Raw genomic sequence first — 18521 nt, forward strand, 5'->3', positions numbered from 1 at the left:
ATGATAATTTTAGCTGTGCTCTGTGCTTTGATCAAACAGACCACTCTCTCAGCAAACACCATTAGAACCATTGCCCAAAATGAAACAGTGTCATTGAGAGAAAAGAGGAAATAGAGGGGAATGTCTTTTTTTTAAGAAAGGAAAATAAGTGTAACCAGAGTTGATATTTTCTAGAATGTTGTTTTGCATGAATGAGCTGCTGAGATATTAAGTTAACCATCATGCAATGGAAAAGAAAGCCCAAGACACATGTTTATCAGTGTGAGGCTGAAAGTAATTTAATCAATAATTTTAAATGAATTCTAAGGAATTTGAGAGTTTTACCTGCTGCTCTCTTGGCTTTGGTTTGTAGTTAGTTCGTGCCCTCATGCCCATCCGAGCATCAGCTGAATTTAGCGTTTCAAACAGTCTGCCTTGTATGACATGCCCAGGAGCTGGTACAAATCTGAAGTTGGTGCCTGCTAACCGATCTTGGGTACCTTCTGTACCACCAGGACTAGGATTCACAGTTTCCATTTCAGATGCTTGAGTTTCTGAAAATGGCAGTTTTCACAGAACAATGACATTTTCAAAACAAAAAGCAATATCAACAAAACTACAGCTCGAAGATATATTATAAAGATTGACACTACTTAAAGAGTAAATAATAGCTCTACCTGAACAGGCAGGTAGATCTCCATATAATGTGTTATTCAACAGGTGGTATATTTGACAAAGTAATACTCTTCAGGAGGAATGAATTGGAATTATATATAGAGTGTTAGAAATGTACATATTGAATACAATTTCCAGTGAAGAAACAGTCCTTCAGCCCAAATGGGCGGTACTAAAGTTAACACTACACATAATCCATTGACAATACATTAATTTGAAATACAATAGCTATGATAGAAGCATAAGAAAAAGAGTAGTTGGTTTAACCCTTCAAGTTTGTTTTTCCGTACAAGACCATGCATCACATGATACCTTCAATTAAGACAAACTGTTTTGGATACATCAAAGTGTCACATATTGCAACAAGACATCAGCCAGTTAACTGAAATTGGACTAGTTCAGAAATGAAGTTTATTCATAGGATATGCACTAAAATCCTGATTTAGGGCTCAATTTCAATACAGTCTGATTCATGGCAGATGTGTTATCCATTGAACCAAGCTGGCATTTTGCTTGTATGCAATAGTCACCTTTTGATTGAAATCCAATACCAACACTAAGAATCTGGTGAATTCCAGTGAATATTATGCCTCAGTCTTATAAATAGTGGTTATCTCCAAAGTCGGTACGATCCCATAGCTACAGCTCAAAGTTAGTTTACCAAGGGTCTGTTGAAATAAGCATGGTTGATATAATACATATGTTAACAAAATTAAGTCACATTATTTTGTCTTGAGCAGTGAAATATGTTGAGGAACAATGAGACAGTATGGTGTTCTATATTGTGCAGACCATTTAGTAACAAATGCAAATAGTGTAAAAAGAAATGGTATTTGTCTTAGGAAGGTGTCATTTAAATCCACCGGGATTAACATCCAAATTTCTCTTTCAATAAATGTTTGCCATATTCTTCTGCAAAGTTAGCCAGAGTTCATTAAAATATTACCGAATGTCATGTAAACAATATTCTTCGATGACACTACATCAGAAATCTATGATCATATTTTATTGGGCTGATGGGTATCTTGCCCAATGATCAGAGGACCAGTCTGAACATTTTTTCAGTTCTGTTAGGTGTGGGAGAGGGTCAATTGGATCAAATGCCCTTCAGACACTTACATGGCCATCAGTAGATCTTCCACATGATTGATGTCCGCATACCGCTAGTCCTAGTGAGAATGGTGACTAGTGGGACAGCACCCACAAGAAGCTGAGGATCATTATTCAACCCCAGCAAGGCCAAAAGTAATTGAAAACAGGGTGGCATTATAGTAGAGGGTAGAGGTAGAAGTTTGTAGACCTGGGGAGGGGGCTGGCTCTCAGTTGACAATCCATGTCTAATGTTGGGTCTTTTAATCAGACCCAGAGTGCCCAATTATAAGTAACCCCAATCTTCCAGGGAAGCAGCTGACAAATTCAATGGTTTTCTAAGCAGCCCTTGAGGTGGTATGGGAGGAGGGTGCACAGTAAAAATGGACTATTTTTCTTACTCCATCTAGCAAAAACCCAGAAAGCTGATTAAAATGATCGAAGATTTCTACTTCATCACCATCTTTTTGTTTCTGATTTTCTTGGTGGCTGAAATGCTGCTTTCAATCATCAAGCTTTGTATTATGTAAGTTGTCGATGCAAAAGTTAAAGTTAGCACTTTATTTTCCTCTTTGTCTTCCCCACGGTTTGTTCCTGGTCTTAAATCAATAAGCCATAACAGCGGAAGTAGGCCATTCAGTCCATCAAAGCCACTTCATCATTCAATGAAATCATGGCTGATATGATAATCCTAACTCCACTTTCCTGCCTTTTACCCCAAACATTTGATTCCCTTTCTGATTAAAGATCTATTCCTTCTCAGCGTTGAAAATACCAAATGACCCAACTACTACAGTCCTCTGTGGTAAAAAAAATCCACATTGCACTATCCTCTGAGAGAAGAAATTTCTATTTATTTCCATCTCAAATGTGCAACCTCTTTTTTTTATGATTATGCCGTCTTGTCCTAGAGTCTCTCACAGGGGAAAACAATTTCACTGCGTTTAGTTGTCAAATCTGCTAAGAATTTTATATGTTTAATAGTATTGCCCCATATTTTTCTAAATTCCAATGAGCAAAGGCCCAAACTACTAAACCTCTCCATACCCAGGATCAGCCTTGTGAACCCTTGGGCTTGCCAGTATATCTCTTCTTTGATTAAAGGATCAAAACTGTTCACAGTATTCCAGCTGTGGACTGACCAGGATATTGTATACAGCTTTGGTCTGCTTACTTACCAAATGGAGACGGTTAGATCAGTTGGCTAGACAGCTGGCTTTCCAGTTTTCCTTCTCAACATTTCCCTTTGCCTGATATTTGGTGACCTTCAGGTCAAACCACTCACCTTCATTTCATGAGTGAACTGCCCTATGGTCTAGGATGTCCACTTTGCTTTTATTTACAAAAAGAAATAATTGCATTCAAAGTATTAGGGACAGTTCATTCAATTTATTCCTGGGATGTCAAGGGTAAGGTGGCTGTTGTTATCAGGAAGTTTGGAGATGTTGGGCCTGTATTAATTGAAGTTTAGAAGCATGAGAAAAGATCTTATTGAAACATACAACATACAGGATCCTGAAAGGACTAGATAGAATCTCTACAGTGCAGATAGAGGCCATTCCATCTATCGAGTCTACACTGATTCTCCAAAGAGCATCCCACTGACCCAATCCCACCCTATACCTATAACCTTGCAACATTTTCACTTCTAGAAGGATCAAACATGTATTCACCATGAGTCCAGTTTGAGTGGTATTAAAATATAGATTGGACTCAAAGTGATACAGCTTCTTGAAAAGTATTATTGTTCATTTTTATATGGAGATAGCTATTGTTCTATGACCTTCATGTATCATATATGAGCATTTCTTTCCTGTCTACCGGACATATTAGCTCTCTGCTCATCCTTCTTCTCTGCAGCTTTTGACACAATTAATCATTCCATCTTCCAATATCCATATGAGACCAGAATCAAATTTTCCATTCTTATCTGGTGAAATTACTTTTATTCTCATTCCTACACTTATTTTTAGCTTCTGGGGTTTCTTCAAATATCTATTGTTGGTCACCTCCTATTTCTTGCCTATATTTTCCCCTATGAGATATAATTCAAAAACTCATCAGTGCCCAGGTACACGCTGATGACTCTCAGCTCTACCCTGCTATCACCTCTCAGAACACATCCACTGTCTCTAAACTTAACATTGATTTCTCAAGGAGCAGAAGTTTCTCCCAGTATAACACTAAGAAGACTGAAATAATTTTACTAGATTATGTTTTGATGGTTTTCTATACTAATACCTGGAATGAGAATATTTCCTTAATGAAGAAAGGCTAGATGGGCTAGGCCTGTATTTTCTGTAGTTTAGAAGAGTCGGAGAGGTGACTTAATTGATACATATATGGTCCTGAGGGATCTTGACTGTGTCAATTTCAAAAGAATGTTTTCTCTTTTGGGAGAATCCAGAACTAGGAATCATGGTTTAAAAATAAGAGGTTGCCATTTAAACCAGATGTAGAAAAATCTTCTTTTCTCTCAACTGGTTGTGAGTCTTTGGAATTTCCTTCCTTAAAAGGCAAAGGAAGCAGGATCATCAAAAATTTTTAAAGTGGCATTAGATAAGCTCTTGATTACCAAGGGGACAAAAGATTATCAAGGATATTCAAGAAAGGGGTTAAAATCAGATCAACTATGCCCTCGTTGAACGGCGAAGCAGGCTCAAAGGACCAAGTGGACTACTGATGTTAGGGAGTTATAGAGCCATAAAGTAATACAGCATGGAAACAGGCCTTTTAGCCCAAACTGGTCAATGCTGATTATGGTACCCACTTGGCTAGTTCCAATTGCCTGCATTTAGTCCATATCCCTCTAAACTCTTCTCATCCATGTACCTATCCAAATGTTTTATAAATGTTGCTATTATACCTGCCTCACCCAGTTTCTCCAGCAGTCCATTCCACATACGCACCACTCTCTGCGTGAAGAAGTTGCCCCTCAGTTCCTTCTTAAATCCATTCCCTCTCACCTTAAAACTATGCCCTCTAGTTTTCAATTCGCCGTCTTTGGGAAAAAAAGAATATATGCATCCATCCTATAAATGCCCCTCATGATTTTATACACCTGCAGTCACCCCTCATTCTCCTACGTTCCAAGGAATAAAGTCCTATCCTGGCCAACTACTCCCTATAACTCAAGCCTACTCGTCCTGGTAACATCCTTGTAAATCTTCTTTGCACACTTTCCAGTGTAACTATGTCTTTCCTATAATGGGGTGACCAAAAGTACACACAATTTTTTTTTGTTTGTTTTATTCCCTTTCGTTTTTCTAGTTTTGTTCCTTGTTCACATGGTTATAATTCTCTTCAGTTCTTGCTGGATACTCTATTTCCTACTCATGAACTCTATCTGACAATTGTTTGAGTCTACAGGACTATTCACAAGCTTGGTACTCTATTTGACTTCAGGATCAGCACCATCACTAAGACTGCATATTTCAAACAACGTGATATTGCCTGATTTGACCCTGCCTCAGATCATCTGCTCTTGATAATTTAATCCATGCCTTTAATGGACAATTCCAATGAACTCCATGCTCACCTGCACATTCTATTTTTTTGTAAAGTTCAGGTCATTCCAAACTCAGCTGGCAATGTTTCAACTTGCATGAAATCTCATTTCCTCATTACCTTGTATTTACTGGCCTACATTGATTTCTGGTTAAGGAACACCTTCATTATAATACTTGCATTTGTTCAACCACCACTATCACTTCCCCCGCGACCCCTCCCCATCCAAACCTTCACCATCCCTCTGCAATCTCCTTCAACCCCATAGATACATGAGGTCCCTTCTTAAACATTCTTGATACCATTGATTATCATATCTTCAGATGCCTGGAATTTAACTTTAAATCTCTCCACCTCTCTTTTCTACTTTGACAAATTCCTTAAATGCTACTGCTTTGAACAAATGTTTGGTCTTATCTGGTCTAGTATCTTTTATATGGATCAACAACAAATTTTGCTCTTTAATCATCTTCTATAGCACGTTGGATCATTTTGTCATGTTGGAGGAAATGTCTCAATACAACTTGTTGGTGTTGCATTTTGGAAGGAGATTTAATATAGTTAATAAATAGGTAAAATTAAGGTAAAAGCATAGCACATGAACAGAGAAGAATGTGAAGCCCTTATGAATTCAAACTTGCAAATCATGTTGGATCAAATTGAACTTAGGAGGGATGGAGTCCTCTGTATCAATGGCAGGAAATCTGCCAAAAAGGATTTTGTGCTATGTGGAGAGACATGACTTTGGAGCTGATTGCCAACTCTTTTGTGATATTGTAAACCAGTACCACAAAATGTTCAATGACCTGATCAGGACACTCATGGTAACACAGCATTCACTTATTGTGCTTGGACACCATTGCAGCTTCAACTTTAAAAATTACTAATGCACAACTAAACCTTCTGATAAAGTAGCACTAACTTGTGAGGTTACCATGTGGCTGCTATTCTCTTCTAACAGCAATGACTAGCGTTCACAACCTTTAATGTCTTCACTGCAATAAAAGTGTGATGACACCATCATTCATTTCCAAACCATTTAGTACACACAGCTCAATTGGTGGACTTCATCTAACATATCAGTTGGAAGAACTTCCCATTAGTCAAAAACAAAGGCACTTGATAATAAAGTGAACTAATCACAAGTGAGATTAGATCTTGTGTCTCATCATTACTTTCCAAATAAAGGCAATCTGATAACTTATTTAAAAAGGCTTTATACTCTTTTACTTTATCACATCAGACATCACAATCACTGTTGATGTATGGGTAAAATAAACTCACACCATGGCAAAGCCTCTTTTGTTACTTCTTTCTGTATCATAAAATTGAAAGGTGGTTAATGTGCAAATTTACTTTGTTTACAGCAGATACGGATTGTTTGCTGAAAAGGGAAAGAGCAAGCATGGAAGTAAAACAAGATTTTGACCTTTCTAACATTTCAAACCTGGTATTTAATTGCTGCAGTTTCAACTGGCAAAAAGAAGCAGTATCCATATTTAAACTAAAATATTTGATGTATGTGAATTTTGAATACAGGATGTGGAGAAAATTAGAAGCAAATTGCTTTGCTGTTATGTGTTTATGTAGGTTAAGAAAAAGAAGTATCTATAAATGTGAAAGGAAATATATTTCAAGGTATTCTTATCTGAAAGATTTATGGATGAAATCATTTTCATTCGTAGTGCAGTTTCTCATACTCTCTTTGATTCAAAATAATGTTGATAGTCTTTATCAGAGACAATAGTAAAAAAATATGATTTTAAATGCAAAGGTTCTTGGAAATTAGTCAATTGCATAAGAAGTTCTTGAATAAAAGCCAGGATTAGCCTTGAACTGTTTTGTTCTCAAATACTGGGACTCGCTGTATCCAATTGATGCCAATTTCTATGATTTTAGTTTCTTCATGGGATGTGAATATTGTAGACAAAGCCAAAATTTGCTGTCTGCCCATTAATTGCCTTTAAGACAGTTTTGCTGAGACACCTTCTTGAATTGTTAAATTTCATATGATATAGGAACAACTACACTGCTCTGCCAGGAAGAAAGGTTCAAGATTATGATCCAGTAACAGTGAATGAACAGTGATAGTGTTCCAAGCCAAGATGGCGTGTGATTTGAGCAGACTTGAAGGTGGTGTTCCCAAGCATCTGCTACCCTTATCCTACTAAGATTTTGAAACATGTTGCTGAAAGACCTTTGGCTAATTTCTATGGTATAGTTTGTAGATGGTACACATTGAGGAGTAAGGAAGTAAACTTCCATCCTCTGGCCTGCTCTTGCAGCTATGGTATTTTCATGGTTGATTCAGTGTTCTGGGCAATTGCAATCCCAGGGTGTTGAGTATGAATATTGAATGTCATGGGGAGTTCATTAGATTACCTTTTATTGTGGATGATCAATGCATGACATTTACGAGGAGTGAGTTTTACTTACTATTTGTCAGTCCAAGACTGTATGTTGTCCACATCTTGCTACATATTGACACAGAATCTTTCCTAGCATCGCAAATGGTGCATCATCGCCCAACAGCTCCATTTTTGACCTTATGATGGAGGAACGGTTTTGATGAAGAGGCTGAAGACATTGGGCCTAGGGCAATATTGATTCAAATAGTATAGCGTGCCTATCACAGCTAGATTGTGGCACAGGTACTGTTTTCTGGTACAAAACATTGGTCATTGTCAAAAGCCTGCAACCAACTCTGTATCCAAGGTAACATCTAGTTTCATTTCTTTGGCTGAACATTGCATTGTCCAAGAACTTACCATATCTATCTCCATGGATACAAAGCTGAAATAGAATTACGGAAGGGTAAAGCATGGAAGGAGACCATTCAGCCTTTTGTGGCTAGCCTGGCCTTTGGAATAACAATTGTGCTCAACTCCATAGTTCTGCCTTTTATCTGTAGAGAATTAGCTTTACAACCTTTCCAGGTAGACTGTTCCATGTCTGAGAAGTCTGAATGAAAATAACTCTTAATCTCTTGTCCGGTTCTTTGTCACCAAATATTTTGGTTTTATGGTCTTTATTAATCCAGCAGAATTTTAAAAATCTATTTAATCAGTTAAAACTTCTCATCACCTTGAAAACCTCGATTTAGTGAGGTTTTAATCTCCTGTGATCCAAGTAGAATGGTTATAAATTTAACAACCTCTGCTCATAATTTACAGCTCTAATCCTGAGTACATTCCGATAACTCTTCTCTCTATTTGAATGTCTTAAGACCAACCTGAAAATTTCCTTTTGCATCTCCAATAGACTCAACTTGTTCTTTCGATAACAAAGTGTGGAGCTGGATGAACACAGCAGGCCAAGCAGCATCTTAGGAGCACAAAAGCTGACCTTTCAGGTCTAGACCCTTCATTAGAAAAGGGGGAGGGGAAGAGGGTTCTGAAATAAATAGGGAGGGAGGGGGAGGCGGATCGAAGATGGATAGAGGAGAAGACAGGCGTAGAGGAGACAGACAAGTTAAAGAGGCAGGGATGGAGCCAGTAGAGGTGAGTGTAGGTGGAGAGGTAGGGACGGGATAGGTCAGTCCAGGGGGACGGACAGGTGAAGGAGGCGGGATGAGGTTAATAGGTAGGAAATGGGGGTGCAGCTTGAGGTGGGAGGAGGGGATAGATGAGAGGAAGAACAGGTTAGGGAGGTGGGAATGAGCTGGGCTGGTTTTGAGATGCAGTAGGGGGAGGGGAGATTTTGAAGCTTGTGAAATCCACATTGATACCATTGGCTGCAGGGTTCCCAAGCGGAATATGAGTTGCTGTTCCTACAACTTTTGGGTGGCATCTTTGTGGCACTTCAGGAGGCTCAGAATAGACATGTTGTCTGAGGAATGGGAGGGGAGTTGAAATGTTTTGCGACTGGGAGGACCCTGATGAAGGGTCTAGGCCTGAAACGTCAGCTTTTGTGCTCCTAAGATGCTGCTTGGCCTGCTGTGTTCATCCACCACCACACTTTGTTGTCTCGGATTCTCCAACATCTACAGTTCCCATTGTCTTTGTTCTCTCAATACCTGGTTATATTTTTTCAGTTTTTAAAGTATTTTAGGGGGCAATTTAATAATCCCTGATAATCATTTTATCACAGTTTGTAATTACACTTTGCTTCCCATTTAAACGTTTCTATTTCCCTTTTGTACATTCTTTAATCTTTTTGATTATTAATTGAATCCTGCTTCAGGTATTTGTTGAAAAGCTCCTTTTTCTTTTGTGTTTTATCCTTATCATTCGAGGGCAAATTAACTCCTGACATCCTTCAATTTCCCTTGAAATAAAACGCTTAGCTTGTGTTCCAAACATCTCTTCCTGGGGTGCTCGTTGCTGCTTTATTCTGCAAATACCTTTCCCCAAACTACCAGTCCTAACTTTCTTCTTAAATCACCGGAATTTACAGTTCTTCTGATGCATGCTTTTGCCTTTGATATGTTCTGGGACTAATGTGCCACAAAAACAATTCCTGCTCCTTCCTTTTATTCAAAAGGTGGTGAATTACTTTTGTCAACTGCTGTATCTTGTGATACTCCCATGGTGGTACTCCCACAGTGCTGTTAGGTCGAGATTTCCAGGACTTTGATGCTATAACAATAAAAGAGTAATTTGTTTAAGGGGAGTCTGTGACATAATGATAATTTCACTTGACTAGTAATCTAGAGGCCCAGGCTAAGAGTTGGTACAATCTGTATTTGTTAACAAATCTGGAGCTGAAAATGTGTCTTTGTAATGGTGGCAATGAAACTACTGTTGTTGTAAAATCCATCTGTGCATTCATGACCTTTAGGGAAGAAAATATGCTTTCCTTGCCTGAACTAGCTAATGTGTAACTCCAGCCTCACCGCAATGTTTTTGACTCTCAACTGCCCTCTGAAGTCGCCTAGACAGGCCACTCAACTACTGGCAATGAGGGATGGGTAACAAATGCTGCATTTTGTCAATGCTGCCTACATCGCATAGAAAGACAAAGAATACAAAATCCAATTCAGGATTTGGAGGAGAACTTGCAGATAAAATTTCAATGAGCCTTCTATTCACTAGGATGTTGCCTGGTATGGAGGGAAGGTCTTACAAGGAAAGGCTGAGGGACTTGAGGCTGTTTTCATTAGAGAGAAGAAGGTTGTTAGGTGACTCAGTTGAAACATATAAAATAATCTGAGGGTTAGATAGGGTGGATAGGGAGAGCCTTTTTCCTAGGATGGTGACGGCGAGCACGAGGGGGCATAGCTTTAAATTGAGGGGTGAAAGATATAGGACAGATGTCAGAGGTAGTTTCTTTACTCAGAGAGTGGTAAGGGAATGGAATGCTTTGCCTGCAACGGTAGTAGATTCGCCAACTTTAGGTACATTTAAGTCGTCATTGGATAAGCATATGGACGTACATGGAATAGTGTAGGTTAGATGGGCTTGAGATCGGTATGACAGGTCGGCAGAACATCGAGGGCCGAAGGGCCTGTACTGTGCTGTCATGTTCTATGTTCTATGTTCTATTCTCATCCTCTAGCTGTTGGAGGTTATGTGTTAAGTAAGAATTATTAAGGTAGGCATGATAAGTGGCTGCAATGCATTTTGTAAATAAACATTGCAGACACAATGCTTAAATGTGTAGAGCATGCATATTTAAACTGACGGATGTGTCGTCATTTAAGTATTTGATCCATCCTGAATGGTGGTGATGTTCTTGAATTTTGATGGAGATGCATTCCGGTGAGGAGTACCTCATCTTACTCCTACCTTGTACCTTGTAGTTGTGAAGAAGGCTTTGGGGAATCAGGAATAGTGCCTCTTTCTGCACAATTCCCAGACCCTGACCTGTTTTAACACCAGTCTTAAAACAACTGGCGTGGGTATGTTTCTAAACAATAGACAGCCTCAAGTTGTTGATGAGGACTGTATTTCGGTTGGGCTAGGGGTATAGGGACTGGGTATGTTAATCTAGTGGAAGGGGACTTGGCTAGATTTTCTCTTTTTTGAAGTGTTCATTGCCTGGAACTTGTGCAGCATGGATTTTATTTGCCACTCATCAGATCAAGATCTTGTCTGACATTATTGACATGTGGATGTGGACTGCTTCCGTATTTCATGAGTTTTGAAGGGTTTTTACATATTTTGCAATCATCAGCAAACATCTCCAATTATGACTTGATGGTGGAAGGAAAGTCATTGATGAAGCAGAAAAATGATTGGGCTTATCACACGACCCTGTGAAACTCTAGCAGCAATATCCAAAGCTGAGATGATTAGTCTCTAACAATCACAATTAGTTTGTACGATCCAAATCAGTGAAGAGTTTTACCTTGAACGTTCAATTTTCTTAAGTTTTGTTAGCACTCCTTGATGTCTTGCCTGTAAAATATTGTTTTAGTAATAGTCACTTCCATCTCAGCTCTGATATTCAGCTCTTTTATCCATGTTTGGACCAAACTTAATGTAAGGTCTCGAGCTGAATGACTCTGGTAGAATCCAAACTGATCATCAGTGAACATATCATTCCTAAGTAAGCACTGCTGGATAGCACTGTCAATAATGCTTTGCAGTATTCTGCGGTTGATTTAAGATTGAGTGATGAGGTGATAAGTGACCCGCATTTGCTTTTTGTGGACAGGACACAATCAGCCAAATTTCCACATTTTTTAGTAGATGCCAGTATTATCGCTGAACTGGATCTTGGCTAGAGGCACAGATTTCATTCTGAAGCTCGAGTCTTCAGTAAAGAGTGTTGCCATGGCCCATAGCCTTTGCAGTGTTCAATACTTGCAACCTGTTTCATAATAACCTGAATGAAACCTGATGAAGTGGCATTTGTTGTACAAGAAATTCAGGAGGAGTTTGAGATGGATCATCCCCTAAGTACTTCTGACTGAAGTAAGATAATAAAATGTGAGGCTGGATGAACACAGCAGGCCCAGCAGCATCTCAGGAGCACAAAAGCTGACGTTTCGGGCCTAGACCCTTCATCAGAGAGAGGGGGATGGAGAGAGGGTTCTGACTTTACAGAAATTGAATGATCCACTCCCACCACCAATTTGTCTGTTCGTATTTGGGGGTATAAACAAGAAAGTGGAGGAGACAACAATCACAAACTTATCAAACAGTGGAGCAGGCTAGGGGGACTAAATTACTTACTCCTGAACCTAAGCCATTTACTTAAATGATCAAACGCTTCTGAACAGCTCGCTTGGACATTTTCAAGGACAGTTAACAGTCAATCCCATTGCAGTCATTCTGAAGCTACATGTAGGACAGGCCAGGTTAGGGGAGCAGGTCTTCTTTTCCTGAAAGATATTAGTGAATCACGTAGGTCTTTGACAATTTGGCAGCTTCAAAGTCATCATTTCTTGAATTCTAACCCAGTGTATACTGTAGTGATTGTAATGAGGTCAGCGAGGTGGCCCTCAAAGAATATGAGGTCCCTGATTGGGGCTATTAATCTGATTCAATCTGGGAGCCCTGGCTGACAGGTCAGAACAGGAGTGTCAGACATCCTGTTAACTCCAAGAGCTGGCACTAAGAGAGCTGGATCACTGCCAAGGGCTCTCCACATGTAAATAAAGGTTGACTTGGCGACAGGATACAAGCCTCTATGGAGTTATGCCATGTATGATGATCCCTTCCTTAGCACCAAAATGATGTTTAGGCCTGCATTTTGTGTATCAGTCAACAACCCCAGTGCCTCCTACACCCTCCACCCACAACTTGGAGCTTTTAAATGCATGTTTTGTGCTGTCCTCTCAATGGGAGTCAGCCCCAGATTTTCAGCTCAGAATATATATTAGGGATATACTTGCTGTACAAGCCACACATATATTGAGGAAGTAATACTGACCATGTTGCTCAAAATGATAACTATTTAAAACAACACCACCTGTTCACATGTTATCCTCAACATATAAACTGATTACGTCTCCAAGTTTTTGGAAGGATTTTTAAAACTTCAAATATCAACTTACACACCAAGACTTACTTGATGTGTCCTGAAAGTACCTCCATGTGTCTGGATTACTAATTCAGCAACATTACCACTGCGTTACCATCACATCTATTTCTTTTCTGCTATTTTCTGGATTACCTGCCCCCTGCTAAATTAACTCTACCCTCATCACCAGTACTTGGTTAAATCTCAATAGCAGTATACTTTGTTCTCCAAGTTTGCATGTATTAAATATTGAATTGAATTGAATTAGCTTTATTGTCAAATATAGGAACAGAGACTGAAATGTTCATTAATTAAAGGATTTCATGTTCTTCCTCATTTGCAATACACAAGAATGTCATTGAACAAATGGTCTCGATTTTAAGAAGAACTTAAAAGCATGCCGGTATGAGGGGACATTGAAATCTATCTTGAGAGAAGCAGTTAAACCATTAAATCTTGTAGAGACTGCTTCTCAAATGTAAATTATATGTTTGATGTTTAAAGGAAGTCTGCAAATTTCAGATTTTACATCACTCTTCCCATGATGTTGATCAGTCCTTTAAGTTTCTCATTTCTCTGACTGCAGATTCTTGCAGATTTCCACTCATCTTGTCTCATCATTGAAACCTATGATGCAGATGTTGACATTCCATGTTCAGAAATTTCCTCACTAAATTCTTCTACCTTTGCAGCTTCCTCCTTTAAGTCTTTGAAACTCTCCTTGGAACTCACCACTTTGTCAGGTATTTTTATTACTCAGCCTTACATCAGAGCATCCCTGAAAGTCCACCACAATAACATGATTGGATTTGTGGTGAACATTTTTGCTGCATTTTTGCAAAGCTATGAGACAGAAAAGGAGTGGCTCCAAAGAACTTCCTGCCCCTAATCTCCCATTCTTTGGTTCAATTGTCATTTTTCTTGCACATTTCTCATGCACTTCGAGAAATTTTTAAATGTTAAATGCAATTTTTGAATGCAAGTATAATTGAAAGAAAGAAGCTTGTGGCTTAAGGCAATCTAAGGTGTTTCACAGATAATGAATTCACTTCTTTAAAAAAATCTAGTCACTAGGTAAAGGTAACAGATTCATATGACAAGTTCCTACAAATCGTAGAAACCAATTAAAAATAATTACTACTTGATCTGCTTTAAGATGTTAATTCAGGTATAAATTATAGAATCATAAAATCAAAGTAATGTTCAACACAGAAGGAGGCCATTTAGCTGATCAAGTCTGTACTGGTTCTTTGAAAAAGCAATGCAGTTAGTCTCTCTCATCTATTTTCCTTATATCCTTGTAATTTTCTTTTCTGCTTCATGTATTAACCCTATTCCAATTTGAAATTTAATGCTAACAGTTTGTTGCATTTTAAATTTTGCATTTCCTTATTTTTACTTTTATCATGGATCATGGACTAAAATAGGATAAAATCTACTCTAAAACCAATGATTGTGGAAAGAATAGTTTCACTTTTACAAACAAGTACCTGGAACTCGTTGCAAGTTGTGTTATCACTGTTACGTTATAAGCAGTTGGGATGGAGTGATAAGATGCCACATTACTGGGGTGTCTGTATGTAGAGTGACATATATCCACCAATAGATTACAGATTTGTTTTTGCAATTGTGACTATTTGTGGATGTCAGAAATCATCAGCCTGTTGACAATACTCTATTTTGTCCCTGTGCAGGTTACCAAATAGAATGGTTATGATAGAGGTAAAGAAACATCCAGACTGCTAAAGGAACATTTGCTGTGGATCTACCTCTGCAACAAAGTAGCTAAAGCTTAAAGAAAGCCAATTATTTTCTCCCATCAGTTGCTGTATGCTATTGCAACAATCCAGCAGCTCAACTATTTTACAATTAATGCACCACTTACCTTGTGGGTCCCCCAAATAAGTGAAAGAATCAAGAAAAACAGATCAGAAAACAGAAGGTTTTAGAAAGCGGAGGGAACACTTCAACAAATCCTGCAGACTGGTGCTAATGAACTGTGTTTCTACATAGTTACACACAAAAAGACAATTTTGATGCATGTGTATCTATATGTGATATGCAGAAGAAAGGCAATTAAAATTACAGTTAGGAGAGTTATACATTGACTGTTCATGATTGAAATGGCCTGTGGCTACAACTTATTTGTTTGTTGTAAACAATAGCTCTTGTTAAATATAAAACCAGGTAGTGTCTTCTGATTTCATAAGACAGATGAATTGGGAGTTTTGTACATTTGGATTAAATTATTAATACTTGTGGCAATTCCAGGAGTACAGGAGATTGAAAATCAGCAGTAGCAGCAAAATGTTTTTTTCCCTCCTGTCATCATTGCTTCTTGTGCCAATTACTTTAAATCTGTTCCCTCTGCTAAACAACATGCCAGACATTGGAAATATCTTCTTTCTATTATCTCAAAATAGTTTGAACAAGAGACCAAGGCAACTGCCCAGCACTTCTTTTAATAGGATGTTAGGATTACTGCTGTTATTACTGGTCCTGCCAGATCTCGGTAAAATCTGGCTTGATAGATCTTTTTTTATTTATAGTAGAACAATCCAAACTGTTTACATATAACATGTTTTTAAAAATTTGAAATGCATAGTTAAAATTAAACAATCCTATAATAAACAAATTCAATACTATCACATTTCAGTTCTCAAGCATCAGGGAAAGTTTGCTTCTCTATCTTATGTAAATGTTTAACTTAACTGCTTTTTTCAATTCCCAGTCATGTGATTTTGGTAGCCTCCTTGTTGATTCTCACACAACTGAGGTTAGATTCTCTCAACTTTGAATAACCCGTTCAGGTCTATAAACCAATATTTCTGGTCTGGAACTTTCTCATCAAATCACATCATACACATCACTAAGCTGTTTCCTAACTTTCATGTACCATCTTAGTTATTCAGCAACAGTACCAAGACTGATTCACATGACCATTTTTTTCAACTTTCACATTTCAAACCCAATTTTAATTTCTAATCTGTGTGTATGAGTGGTTTTTTTTCTCAAGTACAGCAATTAATAAACTCTTTTTTTGTTAACTCAAGAAAGCCTGATTATATTAGAGAGACAGTAGGAACAACCGATGCTGGACAATCTGGGATAGCAAGATGTAGAGCTGGATGAACACAGCAGGCCAAGCAGCATCAGAGGAGCAGGAAAACTGATATTTTGGGTCTAGACTCTTTTCTGAAGCTTTCCTGCTCCTCTGATGCTGCTTGGCCTGCTGTGGTCATCCAGCTCTACACCTTGTTATCTCAGATTGCATGAGCTCCTTTTAAAATGTAAGCTCATTTGAATCCAGGAGAAATGGTAGTTTTTTTTTAAAGAAACTTGTTCTAAACAGCTGAGGGAGTGAGTGACTAAAGAAGGGAAAAAACAGAATTCAATATTAGCTGTAGATCAATCTAGATTAATTAATTTGCTTCTGCTTAGCTTTATACACAGAATTAAATGCTAGCATAAATTTCCACTGATCCTTTTCCCAGAGCAGGAATTTATAGATTAAACTCAGGAGAAAAGGACAGATAAGACTATGTTAAGGCATTTGCATTGCATAATCATCTGAGAGGGTAATATATTCATAACAAGTTTTCAGTGCTGAACATCAGTAAAAATGATCACACCTTGGGGAAATTAAATCTAAACTACATTTACAGCAGTGTGGAGAAATTGACTGCATAGGCAGCATAGCAAAATGTAGTGACGCTGTAATTTTGACAGAAGGAGAGTCAGATGCTTCTGCACTGACTGTATGTTCCACACGGCATTTCTTTTTCCAAAGAAAACAAGCATGCCATAGCCATTTTTTACTACCTTATCTACCTGCATTGCCACCTTCAGTGATCTGTGAGCCTGCGCACCCAGATGTCTCTGCATATCATACTACCAAGGGTTCTGCCATTTACTGTAAATTTCTACCTGTACTTGATCTTCCAAAATCATTAACCTCACATTTGTCTGGATTAAACTCCATTGGCCATTTATCTGCCTCCAACTAATCTATCCCTGCTGTATCCTTTGACAATCCTCCTCAATATCCCCAAATCCACCAATCTTTGTTTCTTCCACAAACTTATTAATTAGACCAGCTATGTTTTCCTCCAAATCACTTACGTGGAACACAAACAACAGATGTCTCAGCACTGATCTCTGTAGAACACCACTAGTCACAGCCCTTCATTGTGAAGAGCATCCCTCAACTGCTTCCATCTGTCTCTGTTCTGTATCCATCTTGCCAGCTTACCCGGATACCATGTGACTTCGCCTTTTGTACCTGTCTGCCATGACGGACCTTGTCAAAGATTTTACTGAAGTCTATGCAGACAACATCAACTGTTTTTCCCTCAGTAATTGCCTTTGTCACGGCCTCAAAGAACTTGGTCAAATTAGCGAGTCATGATTGCTCCCGTACAAAGCCACGCTGTGTGTCGCTAATCAGTCTATTTGCTTATAAATGTTTTAAGATCTTGTCCCTGAGAATCTTTTCCAATAATTTCCCCACAACTAACATGAGGCTCAGAGGCCTGTAACCTCCTAGAATATCCCCTTCTAAACAATGGAAAAACATTAGCTATTTTCTACTCTTCTGGGACCTCACCTGTGGCCAAAGAGGATAAAAGATGTCTGTCAATGCTCCAGCAAGTTGTTATTTTGCGTCCTTCAATATTTTGGGATAGATCCCCTCAGGACCTCAGGACTTATCTATTTTAATGTTTTTTTTAAGATGCATAACACCTGTTCCTTTTTAATAGCAACTTGGCTTCAAAATTTGACCCTCGTTTCCCTGAGATCATCCTCCAGCAATTCCTTCTCTTTAGTAAATACCAATACAAGGTTTCTGTTTAAGATGTCATGTACCTCTTCTGGCTCCACATATACATTCCCTCCTCTGTCCTTGATTGGCCAACTCTTTCCCTGGCTACCCGCTTGCTTTTTTATATATATATATAAAGCCTTGGGAATCTCCTTAGCTCTGTTTGTTAATGACTTTCCATTAGCCCTTTTAGACCGTACTTAAGTTCTTTGCTACTTTCCTTGCACACTTCAAGAGTTTTATCAGTTCCCATCTTCCTAGACCTTACATATGCTTCCTTTCTCTTCTTGGCCAAAATCAAAACATCATTGGTCATCCAAGGTTCATTTAACTTGCCATACTTACTCTTCACCCTAGATAATAAAATGTGAGGCTGGATGAACACAGCAGGCCAAGCAGCATCTCAGGAGCACAAAAGCTGACGTTTCAGGCCTATACCCTTCATCACCCTCGCAGGAACATGCCGTTCTTGGACACTTATCAACTGCCATTTGAAATAATCCTACACGTCCGATGTGGATTTACCCTCATGTCACCTCCA

At 38.6% G+C, this 18521-nt stretch overlaps 1 protein-coding gene across 1 annotated transcript in view; it reads right to left on the reverse strand.

The window, feature by feature from the left end:
* LOC125464588 (insulin-like growth factor-binding protein 4) overlaps positions 1-18521 on the reverse strand; it is an 82816-nt gene that overhangs the window by 22385 nt on the left and 41910 nt on the right. Inside the window, exon 2 of the mRNA XM_059655667.1 lies at positions 325-533. Coding sequence (XP_059511650.1) covers positions 325-533 — 209 coding nt within the window. The remainder of the gene's footprint in view (positions 1-324; positions 534-18521) is intronic.

The sequence above is a fragment of the Stegostoma tigrinum genome, chromosome 2 (assembly GCF_030684315.1).
Source record: "Stegostoma tigrinum isolate sSteTig4 chromosome 2, sSteTig4.hap1, whole genome shotgun sequence".
In the NCBI taxonomy this organism is placed as follows: domain Eukaryota; kingdom Metazoa; phylum Chordata; class Chondrichthyes; order Orectolobiformes; family Stegostomatidae; genus Stegostoma; species Stegostoma tigrinum.